Raw genomic sequence first — 16,911 nt, 5'->3', positions numbered from 1 at the left:
TTTTTTTGGCAGAGATACTGGAGTGGTTTGCCATTTCCTTCTCCGGTTCATTTTATAGATGAGGAAACTGAGGCAGACCTGCCCAGGGTCACACAACTACTAAGTGTCTTAGGTTGGATTTAAAGCCAGGAAGATGAGTCTTTCTGGTTCCAAGCCCGGGGCTCCATCCACTATGCGACCTAGCTGGGCACATGGTGAGAGCTTAATAAATGCTTTTTTATTCATTCATTCATAGTCACTCAGCTGGTTTGTCTAGGATAGGATTCTAGAGGGAAGAAGGAACCCCAGTAGCTGTCTAATCCGACTCCCTCATTTTGCAGATGAGGAAACTGAGGCCCAGAGATTGAAAGAGTTAAAGATGATTCAGATCAGGATCAGAGGGGATCTGAACACAGATCCACTGACTTCAGACACAGTGACCTTTCTACTGTACCACGTGTCTGAGGTGGGACCTGAGGAGGTTCTCTATCACTGTACCACACTGCCCCTTATTACTATTAATATTGTTGTTGTTATTGTTATCCTATCCCCCAATATCTGCAGGTAGTTGAGGCAGAGCTGGGATGCAAACAGGCAGATTTAGGCATAATGATAAGAAAAGCTTTCTAGCAATGAGTTCTGTCCAAAGTTGAAGAACTGCCTCTGGAGGTAGTGAGTTCTCCATCATAAAATTTTATTCAGTTCCACAAGCATTTATTAAGCACTTACTGTGTGCCCAGCACCAGGAATAAAGAAACAAAAAAGAAACAGTCTTTGCCCTCAAGGAGGCAGGGTGGGTGGATGGGGAACAACGTAAGTATATGATGAGTAAATACAAACTATATAGAAAGTATATACAATGTAATTTGATGCTTGGAAAGAGAGAGAGTAACAAGCATCATGAAGTACCCACAATTTGATTTGCCAGGCTCTGTGCTAAGTAAGCACTCTGCAAAGATGATCTTGCTTGCCCCATGAAGTCAGGGTTATGGGGGCAGGCTCTGCGGCACTCACTGCCTGCCAGGCAGGGCAGACAGGAGGGTGGTCCTTGAGGGCCAGAGGCCAGGCCTACCTTGCACTTGTGTCTGGTACACAATGAAATAATTGATCGTCCCACAGCTCTCGTACTCTTCGCCACCGCATTTCTGGGCACAGAGCTGCTCATCTTCCTGATCGTGAAGGCGGAAGCGAGTATTGGGGAAACCACAGTGGCAGGCCTTCCCCCCCAGGGCTGCCAGGGGGTACTCCTGGGGGAGGAAAGAGCATCAGTGAAGGCTGGCTTGGGTCCTGGACACAGCAGGACAGCAGTGGGCAGCCTCAGGTCCTGTAGACTCTTCCCACCACCAACCCAGATCTGGATTCAGAAATCCCACTCCTGACACTTAGAAGCTGTGTGATCTTGGGGAACTTAACCTGTCTGAGTCTCAGCTTCCTCATCTATGGAACAAGGTCACTAGTGCCCGTGGTACCCACCTTAGGGCAGGTGTGGAGCTCCAGGAGATAATGGACCGAAAGCAGTCTGCAAATCCTCATGTAAATGTCATTATTATTTTTATCATCACTATCATCTCATTTTATGGAGGGGTAAGCTGCTCTCTTAGCTAGCTTTAATAGATTAAAACTGAACTAAAACTTTGAGGACATCATCTATTTAATGTTTGGGGTTTTTTTTTTTTGACATGGGGGATACAATTTTTTTGTGGTTGAATAAAAGTATTAGAACTTAAGTTCATTTTGATGGGCTCACTCCTCAGTATTATTATTAGCATTTTAAAAATAAATATCAGTTATAATCATTATTAGTAGTAGTAGTAATAGTAATTAATAGGTATAGGAATAGTAAAAGTGAGGCAGCTTGGCATCATGAACAAAGAGTCAGCCTTAGAGTCAAGAAGACCTAGGTTCCGGTCCTATCTCTGACTCAGAGGGCTGTGGGCCCTCAGTAAGTCCCTGAGCCTCTCAGTGCCTCTAGGCAGAGACAGATGGACCAGGACCAGGACTTCCCTTCCTCTCCTACTGCAGGTCAGCTCCTTCTCTGCATCAGAACTGAGGGTGATCCAGAGACACATGGGGCTGCTTGCTGCTCCCCATATTTGACCTGACATGTCTCCAGCCTCTGGGCAGGAGGTCTCCTCTGCTGGAAGGCAATCCTTCCTCACCTCCATCTCTCAGACTCCTAGTATCCTTCAAGGCTGAGCCTCACCATCTGTCTTATGCTACTCATTCTAGCCATTGGGCATTACTATCTGCTTGCCGTCCCAGCACCTGGCACATGGTAGGCACTTACTAAAAGCACTATTGGCTTGATGCACCCTAAAGACTCCTGAACTTTACCATCTCCCCTGAAGTTGAACTCTCCTATAAGTCTCACTTCTGTTTTTGTATTTGCAGTGGGACTTAGCACAGGGCTTGCAAGGTTTCCTCCCTCCTTCCTCCTTTCCCTCTCTCTCTCTTCCTTCCTTCCTTCATCCCTCCCTCTCTTCTTCTTCTTCTTCTTCTTCTTCTCTCCTCTCTATTTTCTTGTTCCTCTCTCCCTCTTCCTCCCTTCTTTCTCTTTCCTTCCTTCTCTCCTTCCCTCCCTCCTTCCTTCCTTTCTCTGTCTCTCCCTCCCTTCCTCTCTCTCTTTCCTCCTTCCTTTCTTCCTCTGTCCCTCCCTCCTTTCTTCTCTCCCTTCCTTCCTCCCTTCCCCTTTTCCTTCCTTCCTTCCTCTCTTCCTCCATCTCTTCCTCCCTCTGTTGCCCTTTTCTTTCTTTCCTTCCTTCTTTCCTTCCTGTCTTCCTCCATCCCTTCCTCTTTCCCTTCCTTCCTTCCCACATATCCATTCACATATGCACACATCTGCTGCTCTATTCTTCTTTCCAACAACAGCTGACTAATGTGCAAATTTGTCACTGGGAGGCAGGTCACTAAAAGCCCAGGGACTGCATCTTCCATGACCTCATTTGGGATATTAAAGCACAGAGTTATGAGGGAACATTCTGGGACTGACAGGCAATTTCCCAGCTGGGCCTCCGTGGTGGCAGGTTAATCAGGGGCCCCACTTTATTTACACCTTGAGCAGCTAGCCTCCAGAGGGAGCAGCCACACTACCTAGAGCTGGGTGCCCAGTCATGGCTCAGATTTAATTGCTGGGGACAGGCAGGCAGGGTGATATTTCTGGGTGCTTATGGCTGTTTCTTTAGGGACAGCCTGATCTTAGTGGCAGCAATGTTTAATGGGCAGTACTGGACTTGGAGCTGGGTGAGACACTGACATTAACTAGCTAGGTGAATTTGGGCAAAGAATTGTACAGCTAAGCCTCAGTTTCCCCATCTGTAAAATGGCAGTAATAATGACTTTGGTACCTATCTCCTGGGGTTATTGTAGGGCTCGAATAACCTAAAGAACATAAAGCAATGGGCAAATATTAAAGCATGATATAAATATCACTTGTTGGTTTTTTTTTTTAATTGGAAAGACAATGTTTAAGTGACAAACTTGGCATCAGGGAGACTTGGGTTCAAATTTACCCTGGATTTTTGCTAACTGTGTGACTATATGAGTCACCTAACCTCTGAGCCTGAGAGACAGGATCTGTAGATCCTACATCTAAGATCATGTATGTAAAATGTTCTGAAAATTTAGTGCACTAGAGAAAGACTGATCGAGATTGACTCATCTTGAAGCTTCTTTCTAGCTCTAAACTCTATGATCCTTTGATTCTAATACTCTAAGGCCTCCATACATTTGCTCAAGCTGTGCCCTATGCCTGGAATGCCCTCCCTCTCTTTCTTCATCCTTTAAAGATCCATCCTTTAAAGTCCAGGACAATGACTGGGTAAAGAAGGGTAATGACTGTCCCCCTCAGTCCTCACATAGCACTGTATTTTACAGCTCTCCTTAAGGAACTTATCATGGAATAATATATTCTAGCCACCTGCAGTGGTATCTCATTCTTCTACCACATTATAATTTCCATGGCAGGGATTGTGTCTTTTTTCTAAACTTCGTATCTCTCCCAGGGCCCAGCACAATGTTCTCCACATAGTTAGTGTCTAAATAATGTTCATCATACTTTGCTGCATTTCTTTGCAGGCATGACACGTTTTCGGTGCTGGAGGGGGCTTCATGGGGTGGGGGTGCAGGTAGAAAGTACCTTGGATTTAGGGAAGTCAGGGGATCTGAGTTCACTTACTAACCATGCTACAAAGGCATCTTGTGACTGTGGGCAAGTCACTTCAACTCTGAGCCAATTTTCTTATCTGTTAAATGGGCATAACAATATCTGTGGCACCCACCTCATGGGATAGTTGTGGTGAAATAATAATGTCTAGACTCCAGGGCTCCAGTCTTTTCTCCCCTCATTCCTTGACCATCCTAAGTTCTATCTTCTAAGGACCTGGCTAGATGTTTGGGGCTGATGTAATAGAGTGTGTCCATTAAGGGCTCTGTGGTAGAATAGAGAAAGCCTTATCCCAAGAGTCAGGAGACCTAGGTCCTAAATGTGGTTCTGTGGCTGATGGAGCCTTAGAAAGGTGACTTCCATTTTCTGGGCCTCAGTTTCCTCATCTGTATTAAAATGAGACTGGTGGACAGAAAATGTGGTCCAAATGGAAGGTCTTTCTCAATTCTGATCTTCTCAGTTATAGTTTAACACTCTCTGTTCTCAGAGCCCTCCTGGCTCTGACATTCTGTTCTAAGGCCCCTCTCAGCTCTGACATTCCCTGTTCTAAGAGCCATCCCAGCTCTGACATTCCATGTTTTAACAGCCCTTTGAGCTATGAAATTTTGAATACCAAGTTCCCTTCTGGCTCTGATATTGTAAGTTCTATATAACATCCAACCTTACCCTCTTCTCCCCACCTCTGCCCTCCACTCCCAGGATTTCTTTGTTTCCTAGGGAAGAAGAATTTACAAGGGATTTCCATTTACTTTATTCTAGGGAAGGAGAGACAGCTGCCAGACAGGAGGAAATCAATAGCCATGTTGAGGGAGGAGCGGTAGAAGGAGGTCTGCCTTTGGAGCCAGAAGATCTGGGTTTGAATCCTGGCTTTGATACTTACTGGCTGGGGGAGCTTGGGGAAATGATTGCTTCTCTAGGCTTTGGATCTCTAGTATAAAAGGGAATGGGACAACATAGCTTCTCTATTCCCTTCCAGCTTCAAATCAGTGAGTCGAGGACCCTAGCTGTGTGTCTTTCAGCAAATCACTTCATCTCTCTGGGCCTCAGTTTCTTCATCTGTAAAATGGGGGGGGGGGTTGGACCAGATGGTACTTGAGGTCTCTTTTAGTTCTAACTCTATGAACCTATATAACTTAACCTCTCAGTCTTTGGTTTCCTCTTCTGTAAAATGAGGGTGTTAGATGAAGTAACCTCTGAGTTCCCTTTCAACTATAGATATGTGCTCTTGTGATTTATGCTTTTTGGCCTCAGTTTCCTTCTCTGTAAAAATGAGGGGGTGGAATAAAAGGACTCTGAAATACCCTCCAGTTCTATGTTTAGGACCTCTGCTAACTGACTTATGTGCCTGGTTTTGTGATGGGCGTCTTGGAGATGGGAGAAAATTTTAAGACCTAGATCCTGCCCAGCAGAAACTCATAGTCCAGCTGGAAAACCAGGAGCATAAATCTAATCTCCTTGTCTCTAACTTCCAGGACCAAAGTTCCCGCCATGGGCACCACTCCCTTACCCCTGTAGCTTCCCCTAAGAGAATTCAAACTCCCTGAGGGCAGGGACTAGCTTAATTTTGTCCCACTGCTTCCCACAGTATTTTTTCATGCTTTTTCATTCATTCATTCATTCATTCATTCATTCATTCATACATACATTCCCTTATCCATCTATTTATATGCAAGGAGGTCAAATGAGTCAATACTTGAAGAAATTAATTCAGGATATTCACTGGAAGGTCAAATACTGAAGCTGAAGCTTAAATACTAATGAGAAGACAGGACTCATGGGAAAAGACGCTGATGTTTGGAAAGATTGAAGGCAAAAGGAAAAGGGGACTGCAGAGGATGAGATGGGTAGATAGTGTCATGGGAAATAATGACCATGAACTTTGACAGACTTCAAGAGATAGTGGAGGAGAGAAGAGCCAGGTGTGCTATGGTCCATGGGGTCAATGAAGGACTGCACAACAAAAATACATAGAAGAGCATCCATCCCCCCAGCACCATCGACAGCTCCCATAGGACACACACACACACACACACACACACACACACACACACCCCTCTCACCCCCATTAACTCTAGCTTGGATATTACTGGCCCACTCACTTTCTCTGTGCAGAGGTCGACACATTTGTCCACCGACATGTTCAACATCATGGCTGTCACGGGTAAAGCCAAGGAGAGGTTGTCGGGCTTGTGGAAGCAGCCTCGGAATATGGCACTGCCATCTGCAGGATCAAAGGGAGAGAAGAATTAACCCCTGGGGGCCAGAAAGGAAGGGTGAGTTAGTCAAAAAGCTTCTACAAGACTTGGCACAGAGAGGTTAACCACCTTGCCCAAAGTCACACAGCAAATTCTTAGCAAAAGCTGAAATGAAACTGTGGTATCCATCCTGAAGCCCCAGTCCTACTGTTTTACCGTAGAAGCACTGAATGCCAGAACCAGACATCACCTTTGAGTTCAGTTCCTCCCATGACCTCTCAGTCCATCAGTCAATAAACATTTATTAAACACTTCCTATGTGTCAGACACAGGTGGGCAAACTGAAACCCAGAGAGAGCTAATAGCTTATTTAAGACGTCAGCAAGTCAGTTGCAAAGCTGTGGCAAGAACCGAGGTGTGCTGATTCTAATAATAATCTCAGTTGATTTTTCTATGATTTTTTAGGCTTACACGTGTATTCCTCTCCACAGCCCTGTGAGGAAGTACAAACAGTGTTCTCTCCATTTTCCCCTAGAGAGGAGACGTAGCTTGTCCCAGGTAGAAAGCAGAAGAGTGAGATTTGATCTCTAACTGTCAGGGCTACAGAGACCAGAGGGCCCATTGTTAGTGTTGAATTTGATAGAGCCCAGTGATGCTGTGGGGGGAGGGCTGGGGGGATTTGATGAGCACCTGGACGCTCTGGTTCTTTGTGCTCCTCTCCAAAGGAGCCTAGCCCCTCCTCCCCAGCAGCTGCAGCTCCCCATTCATGGAGACAATGCCCACCATTGTCTGCTGGCAGGAGATCAGCTGCTCAGAGGGGAGCACAAACACTGTGGAGGGAGCCCAGGGCCTCTTCTCTCTGGGAGTGAGCTTTGGGCTCATCCTTGCCTGTGGTGGGGGCGGGGGAGGGAGGGAGGGAGGCAGAGATCTGGCTCAAGAAAAGCCTCTCAGGCCCAGCTCCTGCCTTAGGACTTGGAGCAAGTCAGCACCCTTCTCTGAGACTCAGTTTCTTCAACTGTAAACATGAAGGGCTTAGACTGGATAATTTCTAAGGCCCCTCTTGATTCTCATGTTCTCTGTTCTGAGGCCCCTCCCAGCCCTGACATTCCCTGTTCTAGGACCCTTCTTAGCTCTGACAGTCCCTGTTCTAAGGCCTCTCCCAGTTGTGACATCCCCTGTTCTAAGGCCCCTCCCAGCCCTGACATTTCCTGTTCTAGGACCCTTCTTAGCTCTGACATTCCCTGTTCTAAGGCCTCTCCCAGTTGTGACATCCCCTGTTCTAAGGCCCCTCCCAGCCCTGACATCCCCTGTTCTAAGGCCCCTCCCAGCCCTGACATTTCCTGTTCTAAGACCCTTCTCAGCTCTGACATCCTCTGTTCTAACCCCCTCCCAGTTTAGTCTGGAGAAGCCTCAGAGTACATAATAGCTATTTACATCCAACCGTTTACAGGGCTGTCTCCTAGAAGAGGGATGAGGTTGTTTTGGCCCAGAGGGCAGAACAAGGAACAACGGTTGGAAATGGCAGAGACTCATTGAGCTTTGTTGGGGGGTGGGGTGGGATAGGTGGAGACAGACAATCTAAGACCCCAAGTGGAGAGGGAAACTCCAAGGGGTAGTAAGTGCTCTGCCTCTACATGGATCATAATGTAACAGCACCATAAACCTCTGGGGCACATAGGTTTCCTTCCAAGGGGGCCAATACAATATAGAGAAAGAGTCAGAGGGCCGCACTGGAGCAGAGAAGACCTGGCTTTCCATTGCAGTCCTGCCGCCAATCCCCATGGGACTTGGGGGCAGCTGCCTCCTCTCTCTGGGCCTCCATTTCCTCATCTGTAAAATGTGGGGGTTGGGCTCCTATGGTTCCTTCCAGACCCAGTGACCTGGATTCCATAAATGTCAATACTGCGTTTGCTGCATGGCTGGGACAGCACTTGAACCTCCTTAACCCTGGCTGTATGAGAGCTAGAGGGGACCAGAGCCGCTGCTCTTTGATTTGGGGTGACTGCTGAGCTGGAGAATGGGAACAGCTGAGATCCACCTGGTGGGACCTGAGAAATCTTATCATCTCATTGTGTTGGGGATTCACAATGACTGCTCCCATGTCACCAAGGCCCAGCAGCAAGGTGAGAAGGGGAAGAGTCCTCTTTGGTAGGAAGACAGCAGTCAGCCCCCTGGGTAATTAGGCTGGGCTCTGCTGTGTTAAAGAATTCAGTGGGGAATGAACCAGGCCATGGAACTGTGGTTTATTAAAGGCTACCTATAATCAGAGACGAATTGAATTAGCCCAATGATCCAGAGATAATGCGAACCCTCTATTTTTAGTGACTAGCAAAGAAACCTGCGGCATAGAGGCATTTTCAACTGCCTCCCAGCTATCCACATCTGAAGTCATCCCCAGGAACAGGGCAGGGGACTGGAAACTGGTGAATTTCACTGTAGGAGGAAGTCAGTCACTCAGTCACTCAACTAGCACTTACCATGTGCCACGTATTGTGCTAAGGGATGAAGATACAAAGAAAGGCAAAAATTGTGTCTGATCTTAAGGCACTCACAGTCTAATGGGGGAGACAACATATAAACAATGAGGTACATACAAGATGTATACAGTGTAAATGACTGGTAGGGGCAGCTAGGTGGTGCAGTGGATAGAGCATTGGGCCCTGGAGTCAGGAGGACCTGAGTTCAAATCTGGCCCTCAGACACATATTTCCTAGCTGTGTGACTCTGTGCAAGTCACTTAACTCCATTGCCTCACCCAAAAAAAAAAAAAAGTAAATGGCCTGTGATCTCAGAGTGAAGGTATTCACGGGGAAGGGAAGGAGGGGTTTGGAGGGGGGAGAGGGAGATAGGCACCAGCAAAGGCCTTCAGAAGGTGGGGGGTTGTCTTGAAGGAAGCCAGGGAAGCCAGAAGGCAGAGGTGAGGAGGGAGAGCATTCCAGGCATGGGGGAGTCATCCATACCAAGCATCATGGTTAGAGAACTATGCACTTAAAGTACTTTAGAAACGTCAGCTATTACTGTGAATAATATTATGAATAGTATAGAATGGAAGCAGGTGGGACAGTGGAGGGAACACTGGCCCTGGAGTTCAGATGTGCCCTCAGACACTTACTACCTGTATGATCCTGGGTAAGTCATTTAATTATTGTCTGCCTCAGTTTCCTTATATGTAAAATAAAGATAAGGATTGCCTCTACCTTCCAGAGCGGTTGTGAGGGTCAAATGATATAATATCTGTAAAATACTTTGCAAACCCTTAAGTACTATATAAAAGCTCGCTACTAAGTGGATAGAGGGCTAGCTTTGGTGGCCTCTGTGGGGACAAGTCCTGCTGCTGATACATACCAGCTGTTGAAACCTCCAGGTCGCTTTCTAAGACTCTAAGAGAAATGCAGCTGGGGTGCACCAATGGAGGAGGGGATTTCCACACCAGGAGTTCACTATCACTCATGCAATTCAACAAGTATTTATGAAGCCCCTACAGTGTGCCAGCCGTAGTGCCATCACCGGGATACAAGATCAAAATAAATCAATCCCTGCCCTCTAGGAGCTTACATTCTGTGGAGGAGAAGAGAAATGAAATCACAGAGACTGATTCCTGATGAGATGGTAGGTCAGGACAAAAATCAAAGACTCCAATAAAGAAACAAAGAAACAAACAAACAAAAAAAAGATTTAGGTAATAGAAGTATATGTTGCCCCAGAAAACTCTTCAAGACTGTAAGTTACTGGATGAGTGGCCAACTGCAGTGATGGAGGGAAAGTTCCTCACATCAACAAAATCATAGGTCCAGATCCCTCTGTCTGTCTGTCTGTCTCTTTCTCTCTCCCTTCCTCTCTCTGTTTCTCTCCATCTGTCTGTGTGTCCATCCTTCCATCTGCTTGTCTGTCCATCTATCTATCCATCTGTCTCTCTGTCTACCTATCTATTTTCACACACACTCACATACAGACCTGGTATAATAGATAGAGAGGCAGCCTCAATGTCAAGAAACCTGGACAATTGTCTTATTGCTAACTCATTCAATCTATGCAACCCTGTTAACTCTCTTAAGACTAGCAAAACAGATGCTATTCTGCATTGATCAAGGGAGCTTGGAAGTTCCCTCTACCAATGAAATCATGGGTCCAGATACCACCCTTCCCCTCCTTACCAAAAGATTCAATTGAATTGAATTGAATTGAGTGCAGCTTTCCAATGAAGAAATCAAAACAATTTGTAGTCATATGAAAAAGTGCTCCAAGTCATTTTTTTGAGGCAATTGGGGTTAAGTGACTCGCCCAGGGTCACATAGCTAGTAAGTGTCAAGAGTCTGGTCTGAGGCCGGATTTGAACTCAGGTCCTCCTGACTTCAGGGCTGGTGCTCTATCCACTGCATCACCTAGCTGCCCCTCTAAATCATTATTGATTAGAGAAATGTAAGTTAAAACAACCTTGAGATATCATTTTATGCTTATCAGATTGGCTAAAATGATAGAAGGGGAAAGTGACAAATGTTGAAGAGCATGTGGAAAAATTGGACGCTAATTCACTGTTGGTGGAATTGTGAACTGATCCAACCATTTTGGAGACCAATCTGGAATTATATCCAAAGAGTTATTGAAGTACTTATGCCCTTTGACCCAACAACACCACTTCTAGGTTTATTTCCAAAGATGATTAGGGGAAAAGGAAAAGAACCTATATGTTCTAAAATGTTTATAGTAGCTCTCTTTGTGGTGGCAAAGAACCGGAAATTGCAAGGATGCCCATCAACTGGGGAATGGCTCACCAAGTTGTGGCATATGTTTGTGATGAAGTATGAGTCTGCTATAAGAAATGATGAGCTCAATGATCTTAGAAAAACCATGCATGAAATAATGAAGAATGAAATGAACAGAACCAAGAGAACATTGTATACTGTAACAGCAATGTTGTTTGAAGAATAACTATGAATGACTAGGTTATTCTGAGTATTATGAATATTCAAATCAACTACAAAGGACCTTTGAAGAAAGACACTATCTGCATCCAGAGAAAGAACTAATAAATAGAAGTATGTATAGAATAATTTTACATATATATATATATATATATATAGTTATTTGTGTCTAATCTCTAGGGTGAAGTGGGGTGAGGGAAGAAAAAAAGAAATTTACAAGATATTTTGTTGTATATTTAAAAGGAATAGCAAGTTGTACATAGTGGATTTGCAGTTTCACGTGCAATCATCTTTTTTATTATACCATGTTATGGAGATGCTTGTTTTATTCCATAAATTAAAAATAAAATACTTTTTAAAAAATATTCAATTGAACACAAGATGATTAAGTGAAGTGCCCTCTCTGAGTGAGGCAGCATGAATATACAGGCTCCATAACTGCCTCTCTACATAGACTGGCTTGACCATGTGACCCTAGACAAGTCTCTTCATTCCCCAGCGTCCCAGATAACACTCTAAGGCTCTAAGTTACAGGTTAGAAGTACATTTCTATTGCTAGAAGGAGCTTCCTTCCTGAGGGTTCCTGGTACCCATTAAATCACACATATGGTCAGAAACAATGAACCCTCAGATGACTTGTTGCCCATTATATCTGGGGGTTTTTTGGGTGGTGGGGGCAAGAGAGGGCTGGAAGAGAGGGCTGGAAGGGAAGGGGAGAGTATCTTTGTGCCTCTCCCTATCCTAAGTATCAGATTCAGAGAATGCAAGTGGGAGGAGTTGATAGAGAATTGTAGGGAGTAGAGAAGAGGACAGAGCCTTTGGGGACACCCAACGTCAGTGGGTACATCCCTGGATGAAGATCCAGCAAAGAAGCCTGAGAAGGAGTGGTCACACAGGTAGGAGGAGGACCAGGAAAGAGCACAAAAAAGTGTCACAAAAACCTAGAGAGAAGAAAGCATCAAGGAGAAGAGAGGGGTTGATTCTCCCAATCCATAGTTGGGTGTGGCAAGGCTTCTTAGAAACAGCCTGATCATCTCCTGCAGGACCGAGGGGAATTGGGATATGGTAAAGATGTGTGCCTCCCTGCTAGGACTAGCTCTCCTCTCTTAACATGCGCTTCCAGGTTCTGGGAGAGTTGACAATGATCCACAGAAGCAGAAGAGACATCCTTTATAGGATTGCCTCCATCACAGTGATTTTCTGCTCATTTCAGGAATAGGGAAGTCATCCTGTGAAGAAAAGAGGGCTCTAGAAAACGTTATGATTTTAAGGGATTAGGCGAGAAATTTATTTGGCTGTCAAACACAGATGAAAAGACTTTTAACCTTTCTGCCAAGCTCCGTATCTACCAAGTAATTGAAGTCATCACAAAGTCAACATTTCTCATACCAAATGCCTGCAACTCTGCCATGTGTATGTATGTGTTCACGTACAAAGTCAACATTTCTCATGCCAAATGCCTCCAACTGTGCACGTGTTTGTGTGTGTACATATAGCAGCTAAAAGCCACACACTCTGGCTGATGTCAAGATTTACTGGCTAATTGGACAAGGAGTCTGGCTAACATCAGAAACACACCTTCTAGCTAGCCCCACTTAGCTCATTCATAAAGCTGCTATTTCTACTTTCTATGCACAACATCCTAGGTTTAAAAGGAATGTCCTGGGCAGATTGGTTCACACCCAGATATCTGTAGAGTAAAATTTTTTAGCTCAGGCTCTTGTAACTTTGAACATATGATAAACACTAAATTTCAGTCAGAAGGGACCTGAGAGAAGTTTGATTCTAATTCCATTGTTTATCTGAAGATGTAAGTGAGTTGCCCATGGTCACACAGTCAGATAATAGTAGAGCTGCCTGCAGCCTTATTTCCTCTCCTGTCCACTCCAAGGATGTGGATGGGTCAGGGTCAGAAGGTGTCAGCCATGCTCTGTGAGGGCTGAGGCTGGACTCTCTGGGGGACAGGCTGTCCCCTCTCTTGGTGTGACCGAATCCAAATGGGGCAAAGCATCCCCTATCCTCCCCACCCTTAATCAATTAAACTTACCCTGGGTACCATAATTCTTAACTATGGATCTGCTGATGAGACTCAGAGTGGCTAAAAACAGGAATTCTCTCTATGGTATCCCTGACAAATGGTTATCCTTTCCTTGCCTGAAGACTTGCAGGGATGGAGAACTCCCTAGTCCCTGAGGTAGTTTTTGGACGCCTCTAATTGTTAGGAAGGTTTTCTCTCCTTCAAGCTGAAACCTGCCTTCCTGCATCCTCCCTGCCCTGCTCCCATTTCTGTCCTCTGGAGCTCAAGGTCACACAGCGAGGAAGTGGTGGCGCTGAGACTGAAAGCCCAGTTGGACAACTTGTTTCTCCTCGTCCGAGCCTCTCTCTTTCTTGTTAAGGCTTCTGTTTTTGGTCCTGGACTTTGAGGTTAAATTCAGTTCACACTTCAGCCTTTTCATCTTTCTTACCCTGGGTGGCTGTTCTTTTTTGAAGGTCCCAGCAAGGGCCTCCCAGAAGAATGGGACAAACACTTGCCTGGGTTTGCCTTTTCACACAAAGGAACAGTGCACTATTTTAGGACCAAAGCATCCCCAACTCCTCTGCTGGCGTGGGAGATTATTTTTTCTCTGGCACACTCATAATGCAAATGATACTGTTTAAAAACAAAGAAACCAACCATCAGAACCATGGAGGCATTGAGCTAAGAGGAAATTCTCATGTGAGAATTCTATGGCATTGTTAGTGTTTGTCTTGGAACCAATAGGAACCCTGGTATGTCCCCCCTGCAGAAAAGAGCAAGACTCTTGAAGAGGCAGAGTCTGGCTCAGGTAACCTTTCTGCTTCCCTTCCCATTGATTGGGGGACAGAAAAAGCTCTCATTGGCTTAGACACTTCAAACATCTCATATCAAACACGGGCAATGATGCACGTGCTTCATCTAAAAGGCAAGCTCTGGCTAATGTCCAGATACACCAAACACCCTCAGGATTGGCCAGGGAGTCCGGTTAATGACACTCATGGAGTCAAGTCAAGCCTAGTCACATGGATCATGTCCATAATGGAGGAGTGGTTGTGTCTGCTTTAGATAAAGAAGGCTCATCATTTAAACCTTTTGAGATAAGAGAGACAGCATGGGAGAGTGAAAGGACTACAGTTTGGGGAGAGGGTCAAAGGGCCTGGGTTCAAAGTTCACATCTATTACTTACCAACTATTTGATCTTGGAGGAAATCATTTAATTTTTCCTCCTCTATAAGATGGAGGCAGCATGTGACAGTGGGAGGATTACAGTTTGGGGGGGGTCCAAGGGTTTGGGTTCAAAGCCCACATCTATCACCATCTGTGTGACCTTCAGGGAAGTCATTTAACCTTTCTGGGTCTCAGTTTCTTTCTCTGTAAAATGAGAGTCTGACTGACATTTAAGGTTACTTCTAGTGCTGAGTTCAAGACCTTCTACGATTGGAACCCTTCAGACCAAACAAACATTGTATTTGGAGAGGCAGCCTCATACAGGGGAAAGAAAACTTGGAGTCCATTTGGAGATTGGAAAAAACCTGAGTTTTGATTCTCACTCTACTGCTTACTAGCTCTGATCTTCAGGAGGTCATTTCTCTGTACCTTAGTTTCCTCTTTTGTAAAAATGAATGGATTGATGGTTCCTAAGATCTGGCCCAAATGAAACGTTCCATTGGTGAAAGTCTATTTTTAAATGCTGCTGGCTTTCCCCATGGTGCGGGATCCCTCTCCACAAATGTTAGAAGTCTTAGATTTAGAACAAAAAGAGGCCATCTCATCCAGCTCCTTCACTTTACAGATGAAGAAACTGAGGGTCAGAGGGGTTAAAAGTGACTTTCTCAAGGTCACACAAGTCACAGAAGCAGGATTTGAAGCTGGAGGCAAAAGTAATATGGGACTCTGACTCAAGCCGTACTACACCACACAGCCTTGTGGCGAATATGTCGAGGGGAAACAGGGTAACCTCAATATTAATGTAATGATGATAAAGTGGGAATCCAAAGATAGATATAGGAAGCCTAACTAAGCCAGAAACTATAGCTTTTGGGGCTATTTTCTCTTCTTTCTCCAACTTAATCCTATTCAATTAGCATTTATTAAGTGCCTACTAAGTGCAGGCAGCTAGGTCAGGGCCCAGGCCTGGAGCCTGGGGTCAGGAAGACTCTTCTTCCTGAGTTCAAATCTAGCCTCAGACGCTTACTAACTGTGTGACCCTGGGCAAGTCACTTATCCCTGTTTGCCTCAGTTACCTCATCTGTAAAATGAGCTAGAGAAGGCAATGGCAAACCACTCCAGTATCTCTGCCAAGAAGACCCTAAATGGGGTCATGAAAAGTTGAACATGACTGAAAACAAACAAACAAACAAATGACTGAACAATAATGACATATACAGGACTTGATAGTGTCCCACCAGAGATAGAAAGCAGTCCCTGCCCTCAAGGAGCTTCCATTCTACTAGGGGATACAATATTTACACAGAGATAACTAGATAAGAATTTGAAAGGGGAGAAAGAGTTACCAACCACAAGTAGAATCAGAAAAGGCTTCCCACAAGGAGCCCCCAAGTGGAAGGTAAAGGTGGGGAGAGAACATATCTCAGGAATGAAAACACCTAGGTTTAGAATCATGGAAAGGGCAGGCTGAGTTTAAGTAATGGCAAGTGGGCCCATTTGGTTGGAATGTAGACTTCTGGAGAGGAAGGAATGTGCCCAGAAAGGAAAACTGAGGCCAGATGTGTGAAGGGCTCTAAATGTTAAGATTTTATCCTAAAGGTGATTGCCTATGACAGATTTCTGTGAATTTTAAAAGCTTTTGAGTTGGGAAGTGCTGTGGTCATGTTTCCACTTTACTAATATTATTTTGTTTGTCTTTTTCTTTTCAGTCATGTGTGACTCTTTTTTGTTGTTGTTGTTATTTTTTAGGCAATTGAGGTTAAGTGACTTGCCCAGGGTCACACAGCTAGTAAATGTGTCAAGTGTTTGGTCTGAGGCTGGATGAACTGAGATCCTCCTGACTTCAGGTCCGGTACTCTATCCACTGCACCACCTAGCTGCCCTTTGTCTGACTCTTCATGACCCTATTTGGGGTTTTCTTGGCAAAGCTACTAAAGTGGTTTGCCATTTCCTTCTTCAGCTCATTTTACAGATGAGAAAACTGAGGCAAACAGGGTTAAGTGACTTGCCCAGGGTCACACAGTTAGTAAGTGTCTGAAGCAAGATTTGAATTCACAAAGATTATTTTGTTAGCCACGTCCAAAGGGTGGACTGGAGGAAAGAGATCAAAAGGAGGCTCCTGTCTTCTGCTGTGGATGACCTCACATTGATGCTGCTATTGGAGTATGTATGAAGTGGTCCACATGGCAGAACTCTGTCTGCAAATTGGCAGAATAGGCCTGCCCAAATGCAGAAAAAAAAAATCTTGATTCAGAGATTTTAAAACTGTAAAAGAAATTTTTAAAAATTGGGAGAGATTTATTTGAACAAAAACAATTAAAAGCAAAGACCAAAAAATTGAAATGAATAAAACAACATTTTTACTGTTAAAAAAATCATTCAGAATTTAGAATCCTGGAATGTCAGAGTTGGGAAAGGCCTTAGAACAGGGAATGTCAGAGCTGGGAGGGGCCTCAGAACAGGGAATGT

At 44.8% G+C, this 16,911-nt stretch overlaps 1 protein-coding gene across 1 annotated transcript in view; it reads right to left on the bottom strand.

Annotated features, from left to right (window-relative positions):
• WSCD2 (WSC domain containing 2) overlaps positions 1-16,911 on the bottom strand; it is a 140,391-nt gene that overhangs the window by 17,685 nt on the left and 105,795 nt on the right. Inside the window, exons 5-6 of the mRNA XM_027862308.1 lie at positions 6,241-6,362; positions 1,052-1,226 (exon numbers count right to left, since the gene is read on the bottom strand). Of these exons, the coding sequence (XP_027718109.1) occupies positions 1,052-1,226; positions 6,241-6,362 (297 nt within the window). The remainder of the gene's footprint in view (positions 1-1,051; positions 1,227-6,240; positions 6,363-16,911) is intronic.

Source organism: Vombatus ursinus, unplaced genomic scaffold (assembly GCF_900497805.2).
Source record: "Vombatus ursinus unplaced genomic scaffold, bare-nosed wombat genome assembly UNPS02001287.1, whole genome shotgun sequence".
NCBI classification, from domain to species: Eukaryota; Metazoa; Chordata; class Mammalia; order Diprotodontia; family Vombatidae; genus Vombatus; species Vombatus ursinus.
Note: the sequence above shows the minus strand (reverse complement) of the source record. Positions and strands in the feature narration are given on the sequence as shown.